The sequence below is a fragment of the Camponotus vicinus genome, unplaced genomic scaffold (genome assembly GCF_025532165.1).
Source record: "Camponotus vicinus isolate PSW18456_S1 unplaced genomic scaffold, iyCamVici1.0 SCAF_3, whole genome shotgun sequence".
NCBI classification, from domain to species: domain Eukaryota; kingdom Metazoa; phylum Arthropoda; class Insecta; order Hymenoptera; family Formicidae; genus Camponotus; species Camponotus vicinus.
The window spans coordinates 23,179,541-23,207,387 of record NW_028141967.1 but is presented as its reverse complement, the minus strand read 5'-3'; the positions used below and the strand labels follow the sequence as shown (position 1 = coordinate 23,207,387).

Genomic DNA, 27,847 nt, shown 5'->3' with positions numbered 1-27,847 from the left:
GTTAAACCATTTTATATATGCATTTCAATTCTTTTTCTCGTATATACAACGTTACATGTACTTACATAACATCACATCGTTCGCTATAATAATATAATTACGACTGAACTCTTAATTTAAAAATATACATACCTAATCATATGACGACGACGACGATCGTAGTGGGTGTGTATATGTGTATGTGAGTGTGTGATGTGTATGGGTAGCAATATATAATATAATAATAATCATCATAATAATATTCCGGGATATAATGTGATCTTGATTGCATTTCTTGTCGCGCGTTGCGCGAAGTAATATATACAGGACGCATATAACAATCAAAGAGAACGTAACGCCATCGATACGTTGGCACGACAGCGCATTTTTTTGCGTATACAAGTATATTTCATATCGTACAAGTATAATGTCTAATTACAACTATGGCGCCTAATATGTACACAAGATATGTCAACTGTTCCGTTAGGCCCGCATTTACATTTTGACGATGAAAAAATATCTTTATTCGTTAAAAGAAAAAATTGAAAATCTCTTTCTCTCCCTTTCAACAATATTCATCAGCTGATTATTCGCTAGTGCATCTAGAATAAAATTTAGAATTTACCCGGTCACACACACACACATGTGCAGCGTGAAATGCGATGTTGAATGAGGATGTAAATACGGACCTTAATCTCTTCGCTTTTGCAATCGATGATTTCTCTCGACGCGATGCACAACGTGCAGCTTCCCCTTAGAAAAAGATCGAGTAGGTCAATACGGTGGGACATTATCGGAACGTTCGGAATCGTTTGACGCAATCTGAAAATAACATTCGGAGAGGATTTCTCTCGCTCTCGCAGCTCTATTTCGTCGAATCGAGACACGGACATGTCGATAATGTCGCATCAACCGGGGTTAATTGCGACAATCTCATCTCGCGAGAAAGAACGGACGCTTTTAATGCGATCCGATTGTTCGTACATGATAGATTCAGGACGATTATCGTGTCGTATCGATGATATATCGACCGCGCGATCGCTTAACTGCTTAAATCGTGACAATAATATGGCAAAACCTCGAGCTGTGGCTAAAACAAGCGTTACAGCTCCGAGAATACGTGGTGCGTAAGGCAATGTACATATGTTCGATTTCGCGGTGCTCTTTAGGACGTTCGTGTTCATGGTTGTCGCCTGAATATCGTAAGGCAGAAGGAAGGCGATGCTCTAGAATGTAGCCTACGTCTCGTATAACTATTCTAGAAAAACAAATGAAAAAAATCTCCTTTATCGTTACCTTATATCGATCGATCGATGAGCGGAATGAGCGGAATGAGCGTCCCGTCGTTCGCTAATCTCGTGAAGCAAATGAAGGAACGGAATGTACATTGATCGAAATTGATGAACGAGCGACTTTGATATCCGACTCTTCGTTCCGGTTTTTCGTTCCGATATGATCTTCGTTGGACGCAGATGAGACGAAGATGATGGAGCGAAGACGATTCACTTGGCGAGACTCTCCCGGAGATCTACGTCGTCGCGCTTCAGCAAATTGGCTCGGCGAGAGGCTGCGGTGGGCCGTAGGGGGAGGCCCATTGACCCACCCCAGGATGGGTCAATGCCGTCGCCGACGACTGCTGCCTGCTGTCCAAACTGGACACTGGCGTGCCACCAGGATGCCCGGACACTGTCGTCGGGTACGCCACTTTGCCGAGGGCCTCGGCCTGCAGGGACAGCATCAGCCGATTCGCGGCCTGTCTCTCGGCCTCCCGTTCCTCCGCCGTTTGTCTCCTGCAACATAATCGAGCAATGTTGTTCCCGATTAATTTGTTAAATTGGTTCGAAATCTCTATTATAAGAGAAAAATCGTATTTTTCGCGGTGAATTTCTCGATCAAAGATATTTGACAAATGTGTCATCTACTTTTTCGAGTCGAAATTTTGCTCTTATTTTTAATTTCAATTTTTATTTAACATCAACTATGATATTTTAAGTAGGATTGTTCGATTATTGAGAAGTATACATTTCTGTTTTTGATTCGTAAAATCAATTAAATATTTTAGCCAGGAGTTTAATTAACGTATAAATAAGTCATCATGTGTCACGTGTCATTATTAATCATTTATAATCCAGTAATAGAGAAATAGTTTTCGGGCATGGCGTATTCTCATTTCAAATAGTATTTTGTTAATTTTTGATCGATATATACAGCTAAATCGATTAACGCTTAGCGCACCATCGGGATTAAGCGAGGACGACTTGCGCGGAGCATCGCTCGGTGAGAGGAAGCGAGGCGGAGTAAAGGACGGGGAGAAAATAGAGTGGCGGTCGTTGGGGCGGAAAACAGAAGACGGATGTAATAAAGTTAATTCGATTCGTCACTATGGCGGGAAACGGCAGCCACCTTGCCCGCAGGGTAGCTCGCGCGATGTCTGTTTTCTAGCGCTAAGTCTATTAGGGCGCCGCAAAATGGCCGACTCGTTTTGCTAAGGTCGATAGAGCTTGCGCGCGCGATCACCCAAGTGATAAATAGCAAACTTTTTTCTTCGTCATATGAGCGTTCATTAAGAATGTATATCTTTCATTTAATGCCATTTTTGCGTGAGAAGACAAATTTTTTAAAGTCACCTGGATCAGTCAGAAGCTACGAATAAAGGCGTCTAGTCTAAGATTTGCCTGGACGCTGCAGTTTTGACGGTCTCCGAGGAAACGAGCTTCCGTGACAGGACGAACCCGATGGGAGGCGAGCTAATCTCGACGTTTCCCTACGACTAGCACAACGTTCGATCGTTATAATTTTCTAAAACTGGTTCTCCTCCCGGCGTAATGCCCGGACCTTACTAAAGACCGGTGGCGCGGACGCCCGTGTCCTCCTTACGAATTATGCCGCGTTCCGGCCTATCGCGGCGCAGGTACGCTATCTCGTTGACCCTCTTTTTGCCCGCCTTTTTCGGCCGCGAGTTGAGCAACACGATCCGACAAACAACTTCCTGTAATTTTCTTCGCCCGATACGTATTAACGAGCTACCCGGTGGTACCGACGACGCGGCGATCGCTCGCCGTTTCGAAATTTACCTCCTCGATTCCCAAAAGTATTCTCGAGCCTTCATTTATTTTGATATAATTTTATCGAATCAATCTCGTTAACGAACGTATGTGATCGCTTAATGAGACGCGAGGCATTTTTCTTTTTATCTGCGAGAATTTGCGTAAAATGACATTTAAATCTGTCAGACATTTATAATAAAAATTTAGTATCTTTTTATTATAATAAATTACAATAAGTACTTTTAAATAAAATTAAATAAAATTAAATATTTTTAATTATAATAAAAACTTTTATTAATATAATAATATAATTGTGCAGTATTCTTTCAACATTATAAAATATATAGACAATTAATATCTTTTCATTTATATTTCTATGATAAAAATTTTAAACTTTCTAGATTTCTTTTATTATCCTTGTTGATTCCAGGATTAATTATTGCATTTCCAATTGTCGCGATAATCGGAATAAGTAAGAGTACGAATCGCATCATGGGGAGTGTAATATAATTCAAAATAGAAACGGAGCGAGGATTTAACGCGCGTTATCGCTTTTATCAGCCGTCCGTGGCGATTGAATCTCTCGCCGCCGCCTGTCTCCAAAATCCATTGCGGCTACGCCATTGCAGCAGTGACAGGTGCACCTACGCCTCTGCAAGTAATTAACGCGGTTAGCGATTAATAATTGACGACACCGTGCCGATTACATTTTGCAGCCCCCGACGCAGCCTCGCCCTATCCACTGCGGCCGGCATAACCATATTCTCTCGCAACCTGGGACACATTACTCTTATCTTTATACTTTAGCGCAGGCTTTCGGGGCCCGATGTAGAGATCGACTCGCGGACAGAATCAGAGAAAGAAGCTCACGATTCTTTCACTCTAATTAATCCATTATATTCCTCTCGACGATCTGTCATTACGTCTATTTTATTAATTACTGAAATAGTTTACGGAGAAAAATGTATGAAGAATCTTGACACTATTATAATTTAACAAGATTGCTGAAAGATTATTGAAGATTATTTTGCGATAACGATATAAAATTTTGAATTGTGGGAACTGTCAAAAATTTACATGTATGCAGAAAAATTGAATTTCACGTACGAAAATTAATCAAAAAATGTAATTGTATTTATTCATATAGATGGATATAAATGTATGTTAAAACGTGTCGAGAAAAAGGGGATATATATCTGTAAATTATATTATTTTAATTATTACAAAAATTTATTGCGTCATGTTCTTCTCCTATATTATCTTTATATACTTTTTCGCCGAATTTGTAAAACGTAAACAGATACGAATCATCCTTAATCGTGATGCATAATGCCGATTGATTTTTCTTCCGCGTTACCTGCTGTATTAAACGCGCGCGATATATCGTCGTGCCTGCGAATCGTGTTTGAACGGTTACCGGCCTGATCCTACACTGTAACCGATGAATGTTTAACGATGCAGATCGGTGGGGTCGAACCGGCCCGGCAGAGATCGAAACGATTCAGCCAACGGATTCGAGAGAACGTTTGACAGTTTAAAAGCCAAGAAGCTCTCTCGCGGAGGGGCTGAAAGAGGTGACGGGGGTGAAGGAAAGGGGGGAAACGCAGGGAGGATTGGCAGTCAAAGCGGCGGCGAAGAAGGGGGGAGGTGGGGCAGACAGGGTGCGCGCGCGACGGGAGGGAAGAGACTACATTATGTACGGGACAGGGCTAAGCTGTTAGGTATCTGAATTATTGAGGCCGAGTTATCTCATCTCTGCCTACAGTCATCTCGTTACTTTAAACGCAGCTGCACGCCGGACCGCACCGCGCACTCGCGTCGCGTTAAGGCTCCGCGTGTTAAGCGCGCTCCGAGGAAGACGAGCGGGCGCGTCCTCTTCGAATTTCTCGATCCTTTTGCTTGCCAAACAGGCTCGAATCCTAATCCGCAGTTTTGCCCTCTGTAGACGAGGTATCTCTTTGGAAAAACTTGGAGGAATTTCTTTCGTATCTGGACAAATCAAGGAATTCTCAGAGATATTTATTGACATAATTTTTTTTAATTCTCTTTAATAATATTTTATTTATTTATTTTATAAGGTTTTATATTGTAAAGAATACGTAAAAATATAAGCCAAGTTATGAATTATGTATTTATCATAATAAACTATTTTCTAAAATAAGTTTTTTTATTGTATACATTTTCTAATGCTTTTCACTGATATGAAAAATATGATAAAAAGAATATGCATTACTGAATATTATTTATTGTAATTAGTGATAAAAAAGTTTAAAATTATTTATTTAATTTTTAATTTAATTAAATGCTATGCAAGTGAAAAATGTTTATTTTACAAAAACTATTCCATTTTTTTCAATTTGCAATAAATCTAGCAATTTAAATAGCTCTGTGTTTTTCCTTCATATCAAAGAGCATTAGAAAATGTATACAATAAAAAAAACTTATTATTTTAGAAAATTGTACCAAAAAATTTTTTAAATATTCTTTTTTCCCGGAATATTTTGAATTAAAATATTTGGAGGATCAAGAAATTTTCACGGAATTTTTTTACAAGATTTGAGTAGAAGAATTACTTTACTCTGATAAAATAAACTGATTATGAGAGAGAGAGAGAGAGAGAGAGAGAGAGAGAGAGAGAGAGAGAGCCTTCGTTGAATAAAAAAGAAAGAAAAATTCCCGAAGGCTTCCGACCTCATATCCTTCCCCGAGATTTTTATTTCCGTTACATTTCTTCAACGCGACTCTCGAACGAGAAAAAGTCCGCGCGCGGTGACGCGTTATTGATCACGCGTATGATTACCGTGTCGTGCGTGGGTCTTTAATTAAAAATGATGTACTTGTCACTCGGGCGTGAAGTTAATTCGTCGTAACATTCTAGACAAATGTACCTGTCACGGCGATAACGTTCCCGAGCGTACTGAGACAGATAACGCGTGTCGTCGGATTCTAAATTGAATTTCACACTCGCTCCTCTCTCGCGACGACAAAAAACTTCTCGCTCGTCTCCATATGCATATGAGACACGTACAAGATAAGTCTCGGAACTCGCGTCCGTAATCCGAGAGGATATAGATCTTGTTGCGAGAAGCTCTTGCGGTTTTTCCTCCGATATTGAGATGTCAATTTATTGAGTTATGCAATACTGAAAATTAAAAAAAAAGATGGAGAGAGAAAGCAGGTAAATAAAATCAATTAATCCTCGTATTCGTGTTCGATAACGCACGATTTCTGCGAGGTACGTATTTTAATAGATAAAAATGACTGCTTCTATGCAATACATTGTATGTATAATTTTAAGTCGTTTTGATACCAAAAGTAGACCGGCGAATTGAATAATAACTGTAACCAAGTCTGTTCGAGACTCGCAATTATCACAAAACGAAATTAGAAATATTCATATTTTAATGCCACGTCGTTTCAAGCCGCACGTAACGTAGTGACAACATCGGCGTAAAATAGCGCGCGTTAAAATTGAAAGAACCTTTGATTCCCGATCTTTTTCGAGGAGACATGGAGTGATCCTTATCGATGTTGGCGACATCGAAAATTTAAATCCTCGGCGAAATTTAATCCTCGCCAACATGACGAAAGGACGAGTCGTCCGAGAGGTCCATCGACCGATCATGGCACGATTTGACGTTCAAGAATCATCGTCGTTGAACCCTCGAAAATCTTTCCGCAGGAACTTTTACCGCTTTATCACCGCGCGCTTCGTAGAAAACGATCCAAGGACTCCACAGCGCGACAACAATTTTAGAAATTCTGACGCGGTCGAGGAACGGAGAGAGAACGGAATATGTACGAGAGGCAAGGATCAAGAGGGACAAGGAGAATCCTCCGGAGAATGTCATCAGGGCCCGCCGTCTCGCCGCCGAGACGCCCCCTGCGCCTCCTTTTTTATCTAAATGACGTGTTTTCGTCCTCCCTTATCTTGAAGAGACTCCAATACATTTGACTGCCAATGCGTTTTACAGATATACGCGTCAGACCGCAGTTAACCCGCTATTAACATTCCGAGCGCGGTTTCCAGCTCGCGTTTTCTTCCCCTCCCTCTTCCTCTGGAAGATTCATTCGTCGTGGAAACAATGCTCGGTCTACAAATCGTCGTCAACAAACGTTGCCACGGATAAATCGCCACGATTTCGCGTTTCGTTCTAAAATATCGCCTCGACTCACCTCCACTTCGTCCGCCTGTTTTGGAACCAGGTTTTCACCTGCGCGTCCGTCATCTTCAGGGACTTGGCCAGTGCCGCCCGTTCGGCGGACGCCAAGTACTTTTGCTTGTGAAAACGCTTCTCCAGCTCGGCGATCTGCAGCCTCGTGAAGCTAGTCCTCGGCTTCTTCCTCTTCGGCGGCGTTCGGTTCTGATAGGGATGGCCGATCCGCCTCGGAAATGCTCCGGCCACTACGTCAAGAAAGAGAGAAAAAAAAGAAGAGCTTGATAAACGGGCATTTCCTACACACATTCTAGCGACATTCTATGGCTATTACGTCAGCGCGTGTCCCTTACGGTATTCTAAATATAGCAGCGTTTAAATTGAACAGGTTGTCGATGCACGTTTAAAGATATCCTAGTTCAAGTGACACGGCAGATCCACGTACTAGGAAAAATTTACTTGAAGTAAGGAACTGTCAACGAAAAATGTCATCGTAAAGATGTGCGTTTTATTATTCACGTATGAGTCTTTACGATATCTTTATGATATAATCGATGGCTCGATACGGATGGACGGATAAAGTTTTTGACGGATAATATCGTAATTTATGTTCATCGCTCCAACGTTTCTCGCTTAATATCCGTCCGCTCCGTCTTCTATTATGCCTCGATAGTCGGGTATCGGTGTCATTAAGCACTTATCTCCCTTAGCGTAGTAATAGCGCGCGAGTAACTACGCTAAATGCCGCGTGCGAGCGAATGGATTTGCATACGTAATGAGAAATTGCGCGATATTAGCAATTTCACGAGGATATCGGATACGCAGCAACCTGCGCGCGGATATCGCGAAAGCGAATCGTCCTGCGACGGTCCTGCTAATGGATTAAAACACGGTATCCGAGGAGAATTCGAAGAGATTTAAAGCGAATTTAGCGATTGTAGCTCGACCACTTTTCCGCGATTGTGTACGATTCCCAATTGGTGAGCTATTCACCTCGAGTTATTTGCCAAATTAATTAGAGAATCGATAACGCGGGAATGTAATCTCGCCTCGAGATTACGGAATCGTGTCCGTATTCAACGAGCTCGTATTTATAAGAAAGAATCGTCGACACACCACCTATTTCGATGCAATTTCGAAGCGAGGAACGGAGGGATATATATTCAATGTACAATAACAGCCTACATTTTCAACTTTGATTTACTGCTAAATAACACGAGTAATACGCTCCAGGAACCCTCTCATTATGGCCTCCTCCCTCCCCCTTTCCTTGCATGAACTCGATCCGAGGATCGCGTGCGTTTAAGCGATATTTATACGAATGAATGTCAACTATTCTGTCGAGATAGTTCTTTCTTTCTTTCTTTTTCGACGCGACAAGGGCAACGAAACAAGAGAATTTCCGCCGAGAAATGTACGAGTGGCCCGAGTATCTCTCCTCGCTTTTCGTCCACCGAACTTCTCTCCCGCGCAATTTGCTGCAAAACCGAGGAATCATCGTTATAAAGGGTAAAAGGGCCATCGAGCGAGTATTATCCCATTACGCGCCCCCTTTTTCTCATCCCCCTTTTACCCCGTTCGTCCTTTATCGCCGCTCCTCGTCCGGAAATAGATCCCATCGCGAGCGATTCGGATGATAATTTCATTATCGCGTTTATTCGCGATTTTCCCGATCGATCCGTAAACGTCAAGGTGCATATCAGAACCGCGATATGCCAAATAATCAACTGCCTATGAATAATATCTCTGACGAAGATTCTTACAATTAAATATATTGAATGTTAATGAAGGGAAGAGAGGGGAAAAATACCAATTAGTCATCGGCCGATCAATTTTCATTCGATTCCTCGTGATTTGCGAGAAATGCATGATTTATACGGCATGTAATCACAGCGATCCTCGATTACGCTTCGAGGCGCGCACGCACAAACGCACGCATATACGCGCGACATAATGACTACAATTGATAAATGATTCGAGAGACCGCATCGGGAATATTCCCGATTGATTTCTCACAATTGCCTCGCAATATGTTGGCGGCGACGTGCGAGTGGCGGGCAAATTATGATGATACGGCGAGCGCATCATCAAGAAAGAACAGACCGCGCCATATTTCGCTCTCGGTTTGTTTCCCGCGACGACCACCCGCGTAATTCGCTCCTTCCAGCGTGCTTCGACCTCACATTGGCCTCTCACATTCTTATCCCGCTCGCGCGCGAAAGGCTCCTTGCGTCATCGTTCTTACGCTTATTAGGACGATATAATCGCGGAGTGGCTATTATACTTCGTTAGATTATCGCGGCGTACTAGACCAGCTCCGATGCGGTTTCTTTCTCTCTCTCTCTCTCTCTCTTCCTTATAATCCATTCGTAATTACCTTTGCGGAATGGTCAGACACACGCCTGTACAAGGATTCGCAAAGGATCCGACGAAACTTTCATGACATGAATAAGATGATAGAATCGTGTGACATGAATAAAGATAATTCGTATTTCTATGAAAATAGAAGCTTATATTTCTTCAACAAGAAGGATAATCCATCGAACGATTATCCATCTTTTACCTATCGAGGAAACCTATTGAAGTAACTAAAAGATTAAAAGGACAAGAAATAATATTATATTGATTTGTTTTTTTTTTATTTTTTATTAATGATATTTTGCGAGTTATCTGGACACAGAATTGTCTGAACGAGAATAAGGATGTTTACTATCGAGTAGCGCATACGATCGATGGCGAATAATTAATTAATAGCGTTTGTTACAAGGCGAGGAAGAGGAATGATCTCTGCCAAAGTGACCGGGAACCAGGGATTCGCAAAGGATCCGACGAAACTTTCATGAATAAGATGATAGAATCGTGTGACATGAATAAAGATAATTCGTATTTCTATGAAAATAGAAGCTTATATTTCTTCAACAAGAAGGATAATCCATCGAACGATTATCCATCTTTTACCTATCGAGGAAACCTATTGAAGTAACTAAAAGATTAAAAGGACAAGAAATAATATTATATTGATTTGTTTTTTTTTTATTTTTTATTAATGATATTTTGCGAGTTATCTGGACACAGAATTGTCTGAACGAGAATAAGGATGTTTACTATCGAGTAGCGCATACGATCGATGGCGAATAATTAATTAATAGCGTTTGTTACAAGGCGAGGAAGAGGAATGATCTCTGCCAAAGTGACCGGGAACCAGGGATTCGCAAAGGATCCGACGAAACTTTCATGAATAAGATGATAGAATCGTGTGACATGAATAAAGATAATTCGTATTTCTATGAAAATAGAAGCTTATATTTCTTCAACAAGAAGGATAATCCATCGAACGATTATCCATCTTTTACCTATCGAGGAAACCTATTGAAGTAACTAAAAGATTAAAAGGACAAGAAATAATATTATATTGATTTGTTTTTTTTTTATTTTTTATTAATGATATTTTGCGAGTTATCTGGACACAGAATTGTCTGAACGAGAATAAGGATGTTTACTATCGAGTAGCGCATACGATCGATGGCGAATAATTAATTAATAGCGTTTGTTACAAGGCGAGGAAGAGGAATGATCTCTGCCAAAGTGACCGGGAACCAGGGATTCGCAAAGGATCCGACGAAACTTTCATGAATAAGATGATAGAATCGTGTGACATGAATAAAGATAATTCGTATTTCTATGAAAATAGAAGCTTATATTTCTTCAACAAGAAGGATAATCCATCGAACGATTATCCATCTTTTACCTATCGAGGAAACCTATTGAAGTAACTAAAAGATTAAAAGGACAAGAAATAATATTATATTGATTTGTTTTTTTTTTATTTTTTATTAATGATATTTTGCGAGTTATCTGGACACAGAATTGTCTGAACGAGAATAAGGATGTTTACTATCGAGTAGCGCATACGATCGATGGCGAATAATTAATTAATAGCGTTTGTTACAAGGCGAGGAAGAGGAATGATCTCTGCCAAAGTGACCGGGAACCAGGGATTCGCAAAGGATCTGACGAAACTTTCATGAATAAGATGATAGAATCGCGTGACATGAATAAAGATAATTCATATTTCTATGAAAATAGGAGTTTATATTTCTTCAACAAGAAGGATAATCCATCTTTTACCTATCGGAGCAACCTATCGAAGTAACTGAAAGATTAAAGGACAAGAAAGAATATTATATTGATGATTTTTATCACGAGAATGTTTGGCTCTCACTATCTGCACAGGTTTTTTTAGCTGTTTTGAATATGCATCATTTATGTTTCTTTTTTATTTTTTATTAATGATATCTTGCGAGTTATCTGAACACAGAATTGTATCAACGAGAGTAAGAATGTTTACTATCGAGTAGCGCATACGATCGATGGCGAACAATTAATTAATGGCGTTTGTTAGGAGGCGAGAAAGAGGAATGATCTCTGTCAAAGTGACCGGGAACCAGGGATTCGCAAAGGATCCGACGAAACTTTCATGACATGAATAAGATGATAGAATCGTGTGACATGAATAAAGATAATTTATATTTCTATGAAAATAGGAGCTTATATTTCTTCAACAAGAAGGATAATCCATCGAACGATTATCCATCTTTTACCTATCAGGGCAACCTAAGTAACTAAAAGATTAAAGGACAAGAAAGAATATTATATTGATGATTTTTATCACGAGAATGTCTGGCTCTCACTATCTGCACAGGTTTCTTTAGCCGTTTTGAATACGCATCATTTAATTTCTTTTTTTTGTTCTTTATTAATGATATCTTGCGAGTTGTCTGGACACAGAATTGTCTCAACGAGAGTAAGGATGTTTACTATCGAGTAGCACATACGATCGATGGCGAACAATTAATTAATGGCGTTTGTTACGAGGCGAGGAAGAGGAAAGATCTCCGCCAAAGTGACCGGGAACTTTTGATATCGAGAAAGGGGGAAAAAGCGACCATCTCGTAAAACCAATTAGGCTCCGCTCTGCCAGCCATAACTCAGCGTTTGACGATAACGTTCTCGATTCCTGTTAATTAACTGCATTTAAGGCACCGCTTGTTTCCAATCTGACATTTAAACGTGGGTGTAGACTCGCATCCCAACCAGAAATTAGGAAGCAAATCTATTAAAGGATTAATAATATTTGTTCGTAGCGTCGGTTCGTTTCTCGAAAAATATAACAAAGTCGAGAAAATAAGTCGTACATTACACTTTTGTTTGTCTTCTTGCAAAATTGGATTCGTGCATGATTGCGCTTTCGTGTATCCGACGATATCGTCGTACAAAGTCGCCATTGTTAGCGTGTTTAACGGCGGTTTAGTCGTCGCGATTTGTCAAATGATTAAAGCACGATTTTGGAAATATTTTGCTATCTATGTGTTGACTTCCGACGATAAAAATTGCTGATATTAAAATAATACTTTTAAAAGGAGAAATTTTTTTACGCTTGTAAAAAAAGGAAAGATCAAAAAAAATATTTTTAAAAGAGAGCCTATAATTTTTCGATATAAAGTAGACAAACATGCTTTTGATTTATAAGCGATATTCCAATACCTGATGGTAATAAAATATTTTAATAATTTATTTCTAAACAATATCAGAGGTATAATATTAATTATCTTTTTTATTCTTTCTTCTTTATTATTTGTCTTTCATTTCCTTCGCTATAAATAAAAAATACTTTATTAAAAAATACTTTATATTATGATAATTTTCAATTACATTAAATATCAAATTTATTTAAATATTAATAACACGAATATATCTTAATAGCAATTAGATTAATTTTCTTCAATATAATAATTTGGAAAGTCTATATTTCATGCTCGTACAAAAATTTTACGTAAAGTTATTTATGTAAAAACAATTTGTTATAATTTAAATATTATTGTAATGAGAGAGAGATTCAAAACTAGAATTTTCATGTTAATAAGTAAGAAAAATCACGAAAAGATTTTCAGAAGACTAATGTAAGGACATATCCGGGGATGGCCGTAAAAACAAGATGGCGGCATGTCGCCACAAAATGATCAGTGTAAATAAACGCGCGTGCAAAAATCAACCTAGCAAAAGTCATTGATATATTTTCAGTTTGCAATAAAGCTTCTCCAACTTCTTATTATACATATTACTATACATTCATCATGCAAATACGCTGATTTGTCTCTACCTCTGCGCAATAATTATCGTTTGTCTCATATATCTGTAATTGGTACATTAGGGAATATATTCTATTTAATCGTCATGTATTTTCTAAAACTGATTTATATAAATATCGATTTAATCCAAAATATTTATCGCAATTAATCCACTCGACAATTTTAATAACTTCGATGTGGAATTGCATTTTAATGACTTTAATATAGAACCATCTTAAAAAATATTGAATGTCGATGGATATCAGAAAATAGTGGATATCAGAATCTGCTCATCGATTGATTTTCATCATTCACAAAATTTATGACTGCAAAGATATTGTATTTGTCATCTCTTTTGCAAGTCTCGAATTTCAAGCTACTTAAATAATATAAAGGAATCTCTGAAATACAACTGAGATGACGATAATAGCATAAAAAAAATTTTTCAAGCGCGTACAGCGCGGAAGAAAGAGACGGAAAGACTTTAATAAAGAATGGCAGGTTTTTCGCGAAACGCGCAAACGGTTTCGTCTTCGGTGACCTACTGAGCTTGTAACATAACCTTTGTCGACGACGATGACGGTTCCTCCCGCGACCGAGAAAGAGACCAGGCCTGGAATTATTTGGTGATGCAATCGCGCGTCGCTGTCGCAGCGGCGAACCTAGAGAAAGTCATTATACTTTGAGCACGTTCTGCCTGGTAATGGAGTTTGCGGCCTTCAAAGTAAATTGTTTTTCTGCGCGGAGCGCGGATTCCACGACCGGCAACCGCGGTCGAAGTCGTTGAAAAGGAGAAGATCTCCTCGCTGTATTTCGCGCTCGAGGCACTTGTCGCCAAACCTCGACCCGAGCCCTCTTAATCCTTTCGCAGATAATCCTGCGAGGCTCTGTGTTTATCCTCTTTAGTTCTCAAGTTAATAGTTTTCGAACATTTTTCACCATCCATAAACAAAATTCTTCATCTTTTTAATTTTAATAAACATTTGTCGTGGATTTTTTTATTCGGAAATTATTCCTTGCAATTTGAATTTATATCTCACGTTTCTATTTTACTCTCATTGACACGCAGATGACAGTGTATCGATAATTTTTGCTTCTATCAAATTTATTTTAATTATTCTTATTCCACGGATTGCATGCACAATCCCTTTCAAGCTTCACCTCTTCTTTTCCTTTCTACCATGTTTAATTAAAAGATAATAAAAAAATATAATAAAAAATAATTCAAATGCAATTAATAATTATTTCGTTGAAATGTTCGTCCCATACCTAGCTTTGGATTTTAATTGCACGGACGCAATGTTGTAAACTCGACAAAATCCATAAATGAAATAGGGATGCAAAATACGTCGAGAGAGAGGAGGGGTATTGCATTCATCGTGGATAATATCTGGGGTCTCTGGACATGCAATTTCAGGTGCAATCCTATCTGTAGCTGAATCTTTATGAGGGATTTACTAAAAGTATACCTTCTATTACTGCGAAATGTACACATATTTAGAAAACATCAATATATATACAGCGCGTATTATACATACACGCACACACATGCATCGTCGATGGCGTGTAATTGAACCGACAGACAGGTAAAGGGCACTAAACGGATTCGTAGAAATCATATTCCATTCTATAAAATTACGTTTCCCAACCCTCGCCTAATATCGCCGTCTTAGACACGCTTCCCGTATGCCACATTTGGTTTCCCCCTTCTCTATTTCTCGACATCCCGACTTTTGCCTCAAAGAATTGCACTTTTCTCACGAGAGATTAATAAAGATTGCTACAAGTTTACTTATCGTCGGATTTTGATGAAAAGAACATGAGAAGAATAAGCTGTTTTATGCGAGCGCGATTTCTATCGGGTAAGAATAAATATTATTTTCCCGCGGTAAGTACTTATTGTGCGCCTGAGAGGTAAAATTAGACACCCCCTTTTCGTAATTAAAGCTGTTCGAGAAATCGCGGCGGGTCTGCAAAGCGCAAAAGATAAGTACGATAATGGAAATGCTGCTGCTTTGTTAGTACTTAATTAGAACAGCGAAGGGTGAAAACTAAACGTTTCCCGGAATGTAAATTCGATGGGGTTCCAATCGTGAAAATTTAAGATGTACCGATAAAAAAAGCGTAAGGGTATTATAATCTTTAAATTTTATTCCCTCAATTTTTCGGGGGGAGAAATGAATTTCTCTCGGGGAGAAAAATTTTCCTGAAAGACGTGTCTCGTCTAGGGTTGCCAACCGTCCGGTTTTGACACGGACTGTCAGATTTTTAGGAGTCTTGTCCGGTATCCGGTTGATAAGTCAAACCGGACACTGGACGTTTCTAAAATTGTTTGAAAAACAATATTGTAAGAGAGAGGTGATAGAAAGAAGAAAGAGAAAGACAGGAAGGGAAAGAGAGGAGGGGAGAAAGAGAAAGTTTCTTACTTGAAATTTTGTATTTAATATAGTTTTATGTTTACTGTTTCTGTCCGGTTAGATTTTGTCCCAAAGACGAAATGTCCGGTAATTTAAATATTTGGATTTGGCAACCCTAGTCTCGTCTTCTGTCGATATTTTCCTAACAGCAAGAAGAAACCACGACATGGAACTCACTGTGCTTCCTTGTGTGTCCTTTGTACTATTCTTATCTCGCGTCTATTTATTCGATTGATTCCTACTTCCTATTTATAACGATTCGATATATATGAAGATCAATGCAAATGCGATAAAAATATATTGCAGAGCGACAAAGTTTGCCACTAAATGTAATGGCAAGATTAATTACTCTATTTCGGCGTGTTTTACGCATATTTTACGATCCCAAGATGAGATCCTCCATTCGATAAAATTTGTGCCTCGCGCTTAAAGATTTAATTAACCGATCGTTACGTAATGTTGAAAACTTGGGAAGTCACGGTGAAGGGGGACTCGTCTCACTCGCGTCGATCGAAAAAGGGAGATGTGAGAGTCGCGAGCACCGATCATTTCTCAAACTCTATAACTTGATATAAACCCCCTCCCTCCGTCCCCCTCGACCTGGGTGGTAAACGAAAGAGCGAGAGGTAAAACGGCGCTGCCTTACATTATCGATATTACGAGGCGTCGATAAAAAATCGCATAAAATTAAGCAAGCTCTCGCACGTGTTCGCGATAAAACTCAATACCTTTAGCCTATGGATATTTGCCAGGGGTTCTCATGCATCTGCTTTTCCAATCGAGCGTTTAATCCGCCGGTGAACACTTTCAGAGAGTTGTTGTCACGAGAGGTTTCGAAGGATCCGTTATATAAACATTCCTTTATTGTCCTGTCTTTAAATTGGCTAAATAGCACGCTTAATATTAATATTTTAAATATAATCAAATCTATCATTATACTAATATTTTTATATATATTTTTTATATATATTTATATATATTTTTTCTATATATATTTTATATACTTTTTTGTTTTCGTTGAATATTTATTCGCATGTCGCAAGAAGCTAATATATTCTCCCCCGAGTTCTAAATAAGACCGAATTTTCGCTTTATTATTTAAAGTAACCCTAAAGTAAGACGGGGCATCATATATATTCTAAATGTATCGTAAACCGCAGCGTATAAGTTACCTCGCATTCTCATACGCGTATAGAAACAAGCATTTCGTACAAGCATTCCATCGATTCAACAGCCCGTTAAGTGTCTCTTCATTTCTTGACAGCGTATTTTATCGCAATTCTTATTTTACCCGATGCTATTAATTTTAAGAATCTTCTAAATTCACGATCTCAGACTCAATATCTCGTTTAGAATTGCTTGTCATCGTCACGATTAATTAAATCGGCGCGATTGTTACAAGTGTTCGAAGAAATACGGGAGATTCATGGCGGATTCGTCAGTCGCATCCATACATTATGACGAGCGACACAGCGCGATCAAGGTCTCCCGAAATTCGCTCTGACGTGCCGCCGAAGACCCGACGGCAAATCCCGCCGATTTCTCCGGGGACTGGAAAAAAATCGCGAATGATATGCCGGAAACCGTAACGCGTCCCGGACGGCGGCGGCCTCGCCCTGTATTCGCGATAAAATATCGTCAACGCGCGGCTCCGCGTTTTTTCGACGCACCGAAAATGCCGGTCAAAAGATTCGCCGCCCCGCTATACCGTCTCTGGGGGATGCTCGATCGACAGGAGGGCAGATTCCGGCCGATTTCTCGTGTATCTCGCACGCGAGAGAATATCGGGCCTCTTTGTTGCGAGCGGTCGGCCGCAATCAATTGACCCTCCCTCGTTTGAAAATATCGCGTTTTGCACGCGCGAATCGCGTCCGAATCGCGTTCCTTTGTAAACACAGCCGATATCGAGACTAATGGGTTGTTAGAAGCATAACGAAGTCTATCGCAAGATTCTCAAAAAGTTGCTTAGGATAAAAAAATAGTAATAATATTTTTTATTACGCTTTGGAAATATATTTATTATTTACTTTACTAAGCAAAATATAGAGGCTTGATAAGGTAAAAAAAGATATAATAAAAAATATTATAGTAAAAGTAGAATTAAATTATATTAGAAGAATATACGTAATAAATAGAAGAAAAATAAGACATATTATGAAAGAAAAAAATACATAAAAAAGAAGATTCATAATTAAAATAAAACAAAATTTTAAAAATTGAAGAAATTAAAATTGATTGTGAACAAAACGTGGGCAAAGTAAATTAATTATTTAAATCGACAAGTTCTTGTCGTTCATTATTTAACAAAAATGTGAAACGTCCTTTAAATCGGGTAGAAGGACATTATCGTCGAAATTATAGCATCATTGCCACCTCGTAAAACGATTCGATTCACCGTATCTCGATCCAAATCGGAGTCGTTTCGAGATCGACCGATTCGCTCTACTCGCGTCTACTCGCACTAATTGTCTACAGCGAAATTAAACTGAAGTCACGTTAATTATATAATTTCCCCGCGCCGTTGTTGGGCAATGAGGGGGATCGGTCCATTGGCGCGACCAGCGAACGCGAGAGCAACGAGAGCGATGATGGACGAGCGCGCCTGACCTTACGAGGGCTGCCAAGCTCGCCCAGCGAAATCCCTAACTCTCGACGCTAACTCGATCAGTCAACGCCCACCGTTGGCCCGCACCGTTGCTCGGCTCTAATCTGCCTCCAGATTAATTACTACGTAATGCCAGCCTGAATAATTATCGTTTCTACGGAAACCCGCTCCCGCACCCATATTCGCATACGTGTTCTCCTTGCGGTGTTTCTCTGCCTTTTCTCCTCCCCAAAATGTGCAAACGTCTCTATGTATATCGTATAACATCTGATTCTATTAGGTTCTATTAGATTTAACGAGTAATTTGAGCAGAGAAATGGAGAGAGAGAAACGCAATATATTTAATTTAAATTATTTAATTACGTCTTATGTATCTGACTTGAAATTAAAATCGTTGATAAAATACTTTGAGCAGTTATATAAAAGCCCATTGTCTTGATTTTATAATATTTCGTTGTATAAGCGTGCAATTTTACACACATTATTTGTTGCGTAATCGCAACGATAATTCGTCACTTCGAATATACATGTTTACCTTCTTAAAATTTTTTTGTTATTTCGATAATAAAAAATAATGTGCAAACTTTAACAGAAAACACTAAATGCCAGAAGCAATTGCGCTGCATTTTTGCGTTTTCAAAATTGAAGTAATCTATTAGTTTGTTATATTAATAATCATTTTATAATCATATTAATAATCATTTTATTTTATTAATATCGACATAGATATCAAACATTCTGAATGTGTGATTCACATTTCAGTTATTAACTTTTCCCTATTAATAGATAACCTTTTCTTATATAAATCAGATTAACAATTGAAAGACAAACTTAAGAAAATAGTTATTTGTAATTTTCAAATTGCCGATTTGAAAATCGAATATTGAATCGGATAATTGAATCGATATTTTAGAGAAGGCAATATCTGCGCTGTATTTCTGAAAATACATATTTTATATATTTATATTAATTTTTCTATTATTATGATATATTTTACTATTTTTCGATAATATTTAATTATTTTTTATATCAATTTATAGATTCTCTGATGCGCGTGTATCGCGAATAGCTTGGTCATACGATGGGAACGGACTGTCGTGAACCGAGTACCGTACAGGTCAATTGCCTCCCGTGTTACGCTTCCGCCAGAAGCGATCCGAAAAATTAAATGTGCATCTAGTCGCACTAAATAGCATGGCGTAACCAGAGCTATCGGTGCGAGTGAAAATTATAGCGATACTAGGAAACGTTTTTTCGCGCACTCGCGGCCATTCACAGCCGATGGAGATTGCAGGAAATTTCGAATCCATATCTATATACACTGAAAAAAAGGAGTGGCTATAATTGATTATGATAATCCAAACTTGATAAATGTTATCCACTGCTGTGGTGAAATAATTTCAATTAAACGTATAGATGATTAAGACGAAATAATTTAATTAATCTTAAGATTTATTGTTAATGGATTCAGCTAAACGTAAAATATTTATAACTATTTTTTGAAAATTATATTATATTATATTATATTATATTTAATATTTATAACTATTATTAAATATTTATTATTATTATACTTGATGATAAAAACTAAGTATTTCAAAAGATGCATTACTAAATGCATCTTACAGATTTACCAAGAATTTTTTTTTCAGTGTATACATTATGTACATACATGTATACACACACATACACCAGTATAAGTAACCATAAATCACGCGCGGTCGAGAGGATCCGCGATTGGTAGCACCCGACCTTGAGCCTCGCCAGAGTTTCTCGATATATCCGACCTCTAGAAATTTCCAATTTCTAAGTAGCTAATAAACAGCCTCCTAATTACGTAATTCGTAATAATTCGTATCTAGGCGCTGCTACCGTCCGCGGCCACCGGATTCGCCGTCGAATCGAGCACAAAACGAGCACATATGAACACATAATTTTTTTTTTTTTTAATAATCCTACCCCGTAATTTCTAATATCTCATTGAGACGCGAGGAAAGCGCCGCTCGTGCGAGAGTATTTGGCAAGTATGGCCCCCGGGGGCCCCTGAAATACTAGAAATTGCGGGTTTTGCGAGCTACCGCAAAACTCTACATAACGTGTAACACACTTAATTCATTCGTATTCACATTCGCCTACGGACATATACATATATATGTATATGTGTATACATTTGGACAATTTCATCGGCGAAGACGCCGCCGCGGCATCGACGGATTCTGGTTTTCAGGTTTCGGTCACGCGATGCCTTTTTTCTCTGTTCCCGGTACCCGCTTATCTCTGGGCCCGAGGCGTATCGACGCACCGTTTTCTGTATCTTTGTGTGTTGCCGGTCGTATAAGTCTAACTCGCCGAGGTTGGGAAGAGCTCATCCTCTCTTAGGATAGCTCGGACACCGGACGGCGACGATTCGAGTGATCCTTTCTGGATTTTTTGTACGCGCGTACAATATCATCTCGAGTGTACATCGCGATCGTACGCGACGTTACGTAAGGGGAACCGGTCTTGTTCGTTCGCAAAAGGGAAGGAGAAGACCTCTTGAAACGAATTCGCCGTGCCATTGTGCCGTAACCGTTTCCCAGAAGGGCGCAAATCAGAGAAGTAATATGCGGACGTAAAAGTGCGAAGGCCTAATTATTATTGAACGCCTCTTTCTCTCTATCCACGCGGAGAGCGTACATTGTAGAAAATTACTGTTGCGGGCCCGCAACGTTCTTCCAAGCTCGGGTCCGCAGACTCATCGCCCGAGGATCATCATCGGACCCGTTCTCTTGCGTGGTAACTACAATTGAAGAGTTCAATTAGAAACCGGTCCAAGTTGGCCGAGAGCTAAACAAATGAGACAATATGTATATATCGACTCGAAAATGCGTTTGCTCTAGTGTCATTTTAAAAAAGCAGTCCAATATAAAATCTCTCGTTTTTTTATACCTCCGAAAATTAAAATTCCCCAGCAAAAGGGGCTGTTTGTCGATCATGCATCCTTACGTCTAATGTGTGTTTTTGAATAAAATAAATTTAATACCCCGTACGAAACGAAGCGATAGCGATAGAAGATGTGAATTTTAATAAGTGTAATTTCACACAACTTAGCTTGAAGGGGAATCGGAATTAGTTTCAGGATTTAATATTAAATATTTTAGGGGTAGATTTACATTAATTTTTTTAAGAGAATATGGGATAATTATTTATTTTAGAATAGTGATATCAATTATGTTTACAAATTTATTAAGTATATGTCTATTTAATATTATGAATTAATTTAATATGTTTTTTAATTATTATAATACGAGGGTTATTACCTCGAATACGGTATAAATGAATATATTTATGTTGAAAAATTATTTTATCTTTAATTTTAATATATATATGTTTTATTTTAGGCTTTAAATTTGTTTTAATCATTATAATTTAAATTATAAAGTTAATAGAAAATTTTAAATTTCTTTATTATATTTTCAAAACATTGACATAAACTTTAATCAAATTCATTAACTGTTATGTATATATACATATCTTGTATCTCGCTTGATCTTTGCATTCTTTGACGCTGTTAAATTTGTTTTTAATAGGGCTCTTTACTCACGACCCGCTCCGGATTTTCCATTTCGATTGAGTAGTCAATAAAGTGTCGATTTATTGAAAATAGAAGGCATTCTGCCGAAATAATTCTTCCTTTCGCGAGATCTCGATACGTCATGTCAATTTAATTGGCGATATAAAACAGTATCCCCGAAGATAAATTCCGTACTGTTAACGGAACTATTTTTCCAGGACAAGAATTTAGTCACGCTTTGCGTGTGAAATATATAGAATTTTGTGAGATTTGCGATTTTTTGCGAGGGCTGCACAAGACGTTACAATCTTGAAAGTGCATTTTTGCAAGAAGTATCCGCGGAGTGTGGTTCCGAAGCATTCGTAGAATCGTTCGAACCCACTTTTAACGACGAGCGCATTCTGCCGATCGCATTGGCGTAGTTCCCTAGTCTTGTGTGAAGATGTAATATTTTCTTCCCGAAAAAAAGTTATCGCGTAGCGTAAATACTTGAGTTCAAACAATCGATTATCGACAATAGAAACGAGTATACGTTAAGTCTTTATCGCCCGTTAAACACAACCGTAACAAGGAATGTAACATTCGAGACCGTAAAAACTGATGTAGAAACTAGATAAAAATAAAAGATCTATTTTATGCGAGTTGGATTATCTCTATAAGTGCACTATCATTATACATATATCTGATCTATTACATATGTAAATTATCTATTTCTGTTTATGTATCATTTACATTTCAATTATGCAATTATTGATTTAATAGAGCCAAATTAGACGAAGATAAATAAGTGATTTACATATTGCACTATAATGATCGATTAAAGTTGAAACACCAAATAAATTTGAAGCACCAGAAGTTCTTCGTCTACCTCGCTACGCCGGTGACTGAGCAGCTCGAAGAGCTATTTGGCTTACAATCAGAGCGAGACGATTATGTCAAATCGCAAGATTGTTTCTCTGAACGTAAATTGCAATCTGGTTTCGCGATAGTTATGTGCGATTTTTATAGCGCTTCATTTCGTAGCGACTAATGGATCGAAATCCTCCTCGAGCGCGTGACGTTGATAGAAGTAGAGATCGATACAAACGTAAAAATCATGTAATAACGTTGAAGAGAATCGGGCAATTAGTGTCTCAATTCATAGTTGTTTCGAACTTACATAGCGTCTTAATCGTAAAGCGGCACTTCCGGTCGATTCGGAGTCGTTGGATCCCTCCCTCAGGCCCTAATCGAGTGTCATTTCAGTGTCAAAATGACAGGTGGCACAGGGAAATAATCGAGGCAAAGAGGCACAAAGCAAATAACGATATGGTTACCGTTCGCTCATCAAGCGAAACGTTATGCGCTCTCTTATATTTCCTGCGAGTTAAATCACTTTCGGAAAATGTGCGTCGCGATCGATCCGATCAAAACATCCCGTCCGATCGCCATAATATGCTAAATAAATGGCAGCACAAACGCAATTAGCATTTTCGCCTCGTTCGAGCGATCGCGACATAAATAAACGGTTTTAATTATTCAAGGTATACGCGTCGTGCATTATATTTTAATTATTTCACAAGCGCGTATATCGATCACAATACTTTCCATTAAAAAAACTGCTCCTATCACGCACGTATATTATGCATATATTACGCATATATTTTAATATTAAATTTTTATAAGAAAGTATATTTGAGGAGTGTGCGCTTTCTCTTGTAATAACATCTCCTTAAAGAAAGATTAATGGCACGCCGTATTTTTCGATTTCTTCAAAGTCTGAAATTCGAAGGAAAATTCGTGATATCCAGGATGACCCGAAATGTCAAAACTGCAAAAATTGTACATGTCAATCGACATTCGCGCGGAATCACGTACAATATATTTGAAAGATTATTTTGTTTCATTGCGTGTCGATGCTCCTCTCTCTCTCTCTTTGGCAGGCATTAAGCGTACTTGGAACAAAATAATCGGGCGGGAGAGTAATGTTGCTCGTACGCATAAATACATTTCACTCACGCCACGCGAGTAATAGCAGGTTTCATTACCCGCACGAAAAAGTCGGCGCATTCGAGAGAATGTAAACGTTAATTATGTATTTTGCACGTACCTGTATTTTAACGTTTTACACTTTTACGTCCCTTTGCCCGCGTGCAATGATCGCGACCGTAATGATCCCTCGGCGCAGCAACATTTCCCGTATCGTATTTCTCTCTCTCCCGATTAAAGCAAATTAAAATTATACCTTCTAAGAGAGAAAGAGACATATATGTATTGCGAGTTTAAATTGCTTTCGCAAATTACAGATATCTCGAAAGCACGCGGTGAAACACGAGGCGCTCCGAGTAACAGAAGTTCCTTTTTTTCCCGCAACTTTATATCGCGTTTATAAATTGTACGAAACAAAACTGTTGCATTTTTATTATTCGCGTTTGCGTGACAAGATACGACTGATATTTCGCGCCATATTTATATCGGATTAAAATACCGATTCCGAGTTCAAAGCTCTCTTCCCCGTAGTTTATCTAGTAAGCCGAGTGAAAATGGAGATTAGAGATTGTCAGGATCAGCTGAGTCAAGGAGAACAAAAAGGGTTATCGAGCGGACGAAGCGAGACGTAACGTGACGACTTGCTCTTGTCCGCACACCATTAAAGTGTCACTCGGTGCCTTCGACGATTTCGTAGCCGGGCTCTGATCGCGACGACGGCGCGAGTGAATAATTCGCCGCTGATACATAATTGATATCCTCTATATATACGGTTAGCAGTCGCGAAGCGAAGCGCAGTAATGACACCAAGTAAGAGACCCACGCCTCTCTCTAGCCCCGGGATCGCCGTCTAAAGATATACCCATCCCAATTAGAGGAATTGACATCGGTGATCGCCAATCGGCAACGCCTCTCTCGTCGCTTTATATTTCATCACTCGATTCTATCGAGCGGCCGGTCCAATTCCCGCCGGGAATTAATAATATCTGACAATCTCGCTAATTGCATAAATCATCTGTTCCTTCTGCATCGTGTAATGAGATGCATATAATTCGATCAAACATATATGTACGTATGTACCACATGCGCGATCGTTATCTCGCCGCGGAGATAATAATAACGATTCGTAATGACGAGAGAGAGATAAGTAAACCAATTAATGTTTCACAGGCGGTGTTTAATAGCTAATATCTTTTTTTTCCACCAAGATATCATATATCGTACAATTATGCGAATAATTATGCGAATTATACATTTATGCAAACCTGATATTTAAATAACTGTCGGCGGAGAAAGAGAAAGAGAGATATGAATTTATTGGATATACGTTTTTTGTTTTAAATCAGCATTATTTTTAAACTATCCAAAACTATTTTTAAAATTTATTTTCAAATTATCCGCTGGGTGTGAGTGTCTAATAAAGCTTCGATGCTACTTTAGACTTGATGGAAATTGAGACGTTTATTCTTTATTTAAAACGTCTATGTTTCGTGCATCGCGATAAATTAATGAAGATTGATGATATAATGTACATCGAAATATCGTTATTTCGTAATTATAAACGTGAATTCGACAACTCTCTGGTGTGGAACGAAATGCTTAGGTTTAATTTTCTCTCTTACTTTCTCTCGAAAATTTCTAAAACATTATTTATCCGAGACAGAATCATCTCTTCAAGATCAAAATAAGTAGCCACAAGTATATAAGATAACGATCAATATCTTTATCGAAAGTCTTATTCCTTTTTTGGAGTAACACACTTGAAACTAAACGTATGTTAATTTGACAAGGAAAATTTTCTCCTCCACACAAGCTTTACTGATTTTACATTATATTAATATTAACTAAATGTAAATCTGTAGATTTAAGTCTGAAAAAAGAGAGAGTAATCGGTGGAGAACAATGCGCGTACTTCTTATAAGAATTATCGAACAATCAAATATTCAAGAGATTTGTCAAGTTGACTGAGATGATACTTTTCAACATTAATTTCCTCATTAATAAGAAAAAAGAATCTAATACACTTAATTTTCAATTCTTGCAATATATATAATTAATTAATCCCGAGGATTTTATTATCTCAAAGTGCACACACGTGTGTCGAAGTGTCACTAAATTCCCTTACATACTATGTACCTGCTAATCTATCCTTGAGATGCGGATGGGGCTGCAGAGGATGCGCGGCGAGGTTCGCCAAGAGACTCGCCCTGTGGAGACCCGCCGCCGCGGCCTGTTGCTGACTGTGTTGGAGGGCCTGCAGGCTCCAGGGTGGTATCAGGGCCTGTGCAGGTAGAGCGCCGCTCGGCGCACCGTTCGCACCCGGCGGCCGATGCGCCGGTACCCTTATGACCCCGCCGCCGGTGTAGATGAGATTGGTACCGGTAGGGAAGAGCCGGAAGGGGGCGAGGAGATCCGCCGCCGAGGCGCAGTGAACGGACGAGGACGAGTTGGCGCGAGTGTCGGGCGTGCTGTCGTCGTCGTCCTTCTCCGACAGCTTCTCCTCGGCATCGTGACCCCAGGACCGTCTGCCATCGTCCAGGACGCCGCCCAGAGACGTCTGATTGTTGTTGTTATTGTTGTTGCCCTCCTCCCAGGACCATTTTCTCTCCTTGTCGCTGTCAGGTTCTTCCGAGGACGGGCTCTTCGGAGGGTTTCGGACGCCGCTGTCGCCCAGCAGGCGACTTATGCTGAACGGGTGGCTCCGGGAAGAGTCATTCGGCAGCGTCCTCGCGCCGGTTTGACTCGGGGGTGGCGAAGTGGAGCACTCGGACGTCTCCTGGGACACGTGACGGCCGTCGTGGCTCGCGTAATTTCGCGGACTGCAGCTGCGAGAATCCGAGTCGTCCACGTTGATCTCCTCCGTCGCGTCCATGTCGCTATCGCCGCGTTCCGACATGGTGTCTCCTTCCCCTCGCGAGAACTCGACGCTTGGTATCGGCTTCCGCGAGAAGATTTACGTTTCAAACAGCGGGTGACGACTCTTCATCGAGTCGTCGTGTGATTTACAGCGAGACGTCGTGGGAATAAATGATGGAATGTCGATGAAGAGGATTAATTAGGAGAGAACCTTTTGTTCGGGAGGACCAGATTACGATGGATTCAAGAGTTCGACGAGCGTTAAAATTTATTGCACGACCAATTTGATCTGGACCACCTCATAAATTTCGCATTGAGTGGCGGCCATTTTGTTTCTACGCATGTATATCGACGCTACTACCATTTATATACACAGGACGGAAAAAACTTACCGAATATATTCATTTCTCCCCAAGTTTTTTTCTCGCTAATTCACCGTCTTTCTGTCTCCACTCTTCTCTCAACCAGTTTGAGATGCTACATTCCAAGCGCGAGTTTCACTGATTTCGCTCACTGACCCGATCAGCTATCAATTCTTGTTGACACATAAACAGCAATTCTGTCCGTGTCGATACACCAACTATGTCCTCAGAAACTGAAATCCATCCTTGAATCACGTTTCTTTTCCATAAAACATATCGAGAACCAACGAGCCTCTTTCGAGGCTGGTTTCTCTATCATTTTGAACGTAGATAAGAAATATCTCTGCCGCTTTGTGGGTCATTTAGATCGAAAATCGTACTGGAAAACTTTTTTTCCTCCCGGAAAACTCCCGACCTCGCACTGACAACAAGCCCGAGTCTTGACAGGTCTCAGTCTCAGAGCCAAAAAATGAACTTGTCGGGGACACTAGACGAAAGACGCACACGGCGAAGGACTGTCGCACTTCATAAAAATATAATAAGCCGCGTTCGCACGATCATCCAAACGGCGAAAGGGGGGAACTCGTTCTCCATTTCGTCAACGAAACTCGGAGTCCTCGGTGGCTTAACCGGAGCGCCGGCGAGTGCGTGAGTCCGGATCGGTCGCGTCGAGAGAGACCAGACGTTGTGAGGGCACCGGTGAAGCCAGATGGTTTATCCCTACCAGGACGGCGAGATGCGTCGCCGACTCCCGGCACCTGAGTTCCAGGTAGCC

At 39.5% G+C, this 27,847-nt stretch overlaps 1 protein-coding gene across 1 annotated transcript; it reads right to left on the bottom strand.

Annotated features, from left to right (window-relative positions):
* Window positions 1–22: 22 nt before the first annotated feature.
* On the bottom strand, window positions 23–27,847 carry C15 (homeobox protein C15). The gene is made up of 3 exons (XM_083094129.1): window positions 25,991–27,847; window positions 7,203–7,431; window positions 23–1,769 (listed from the first exon to the last, which is right to left on the bottom strand). The coding sequence occupies exons 1-3, from the start codon at window positions 26,748–26,750 to the stop codon at window positions 1,523–1,525; spliced, it is 1,236 nt and encodes a 411-aa protein (XP_082950255.1). The 5' UTR covers window positions 26,751–27,847; the 3' UTR covers window positions 23–1,522.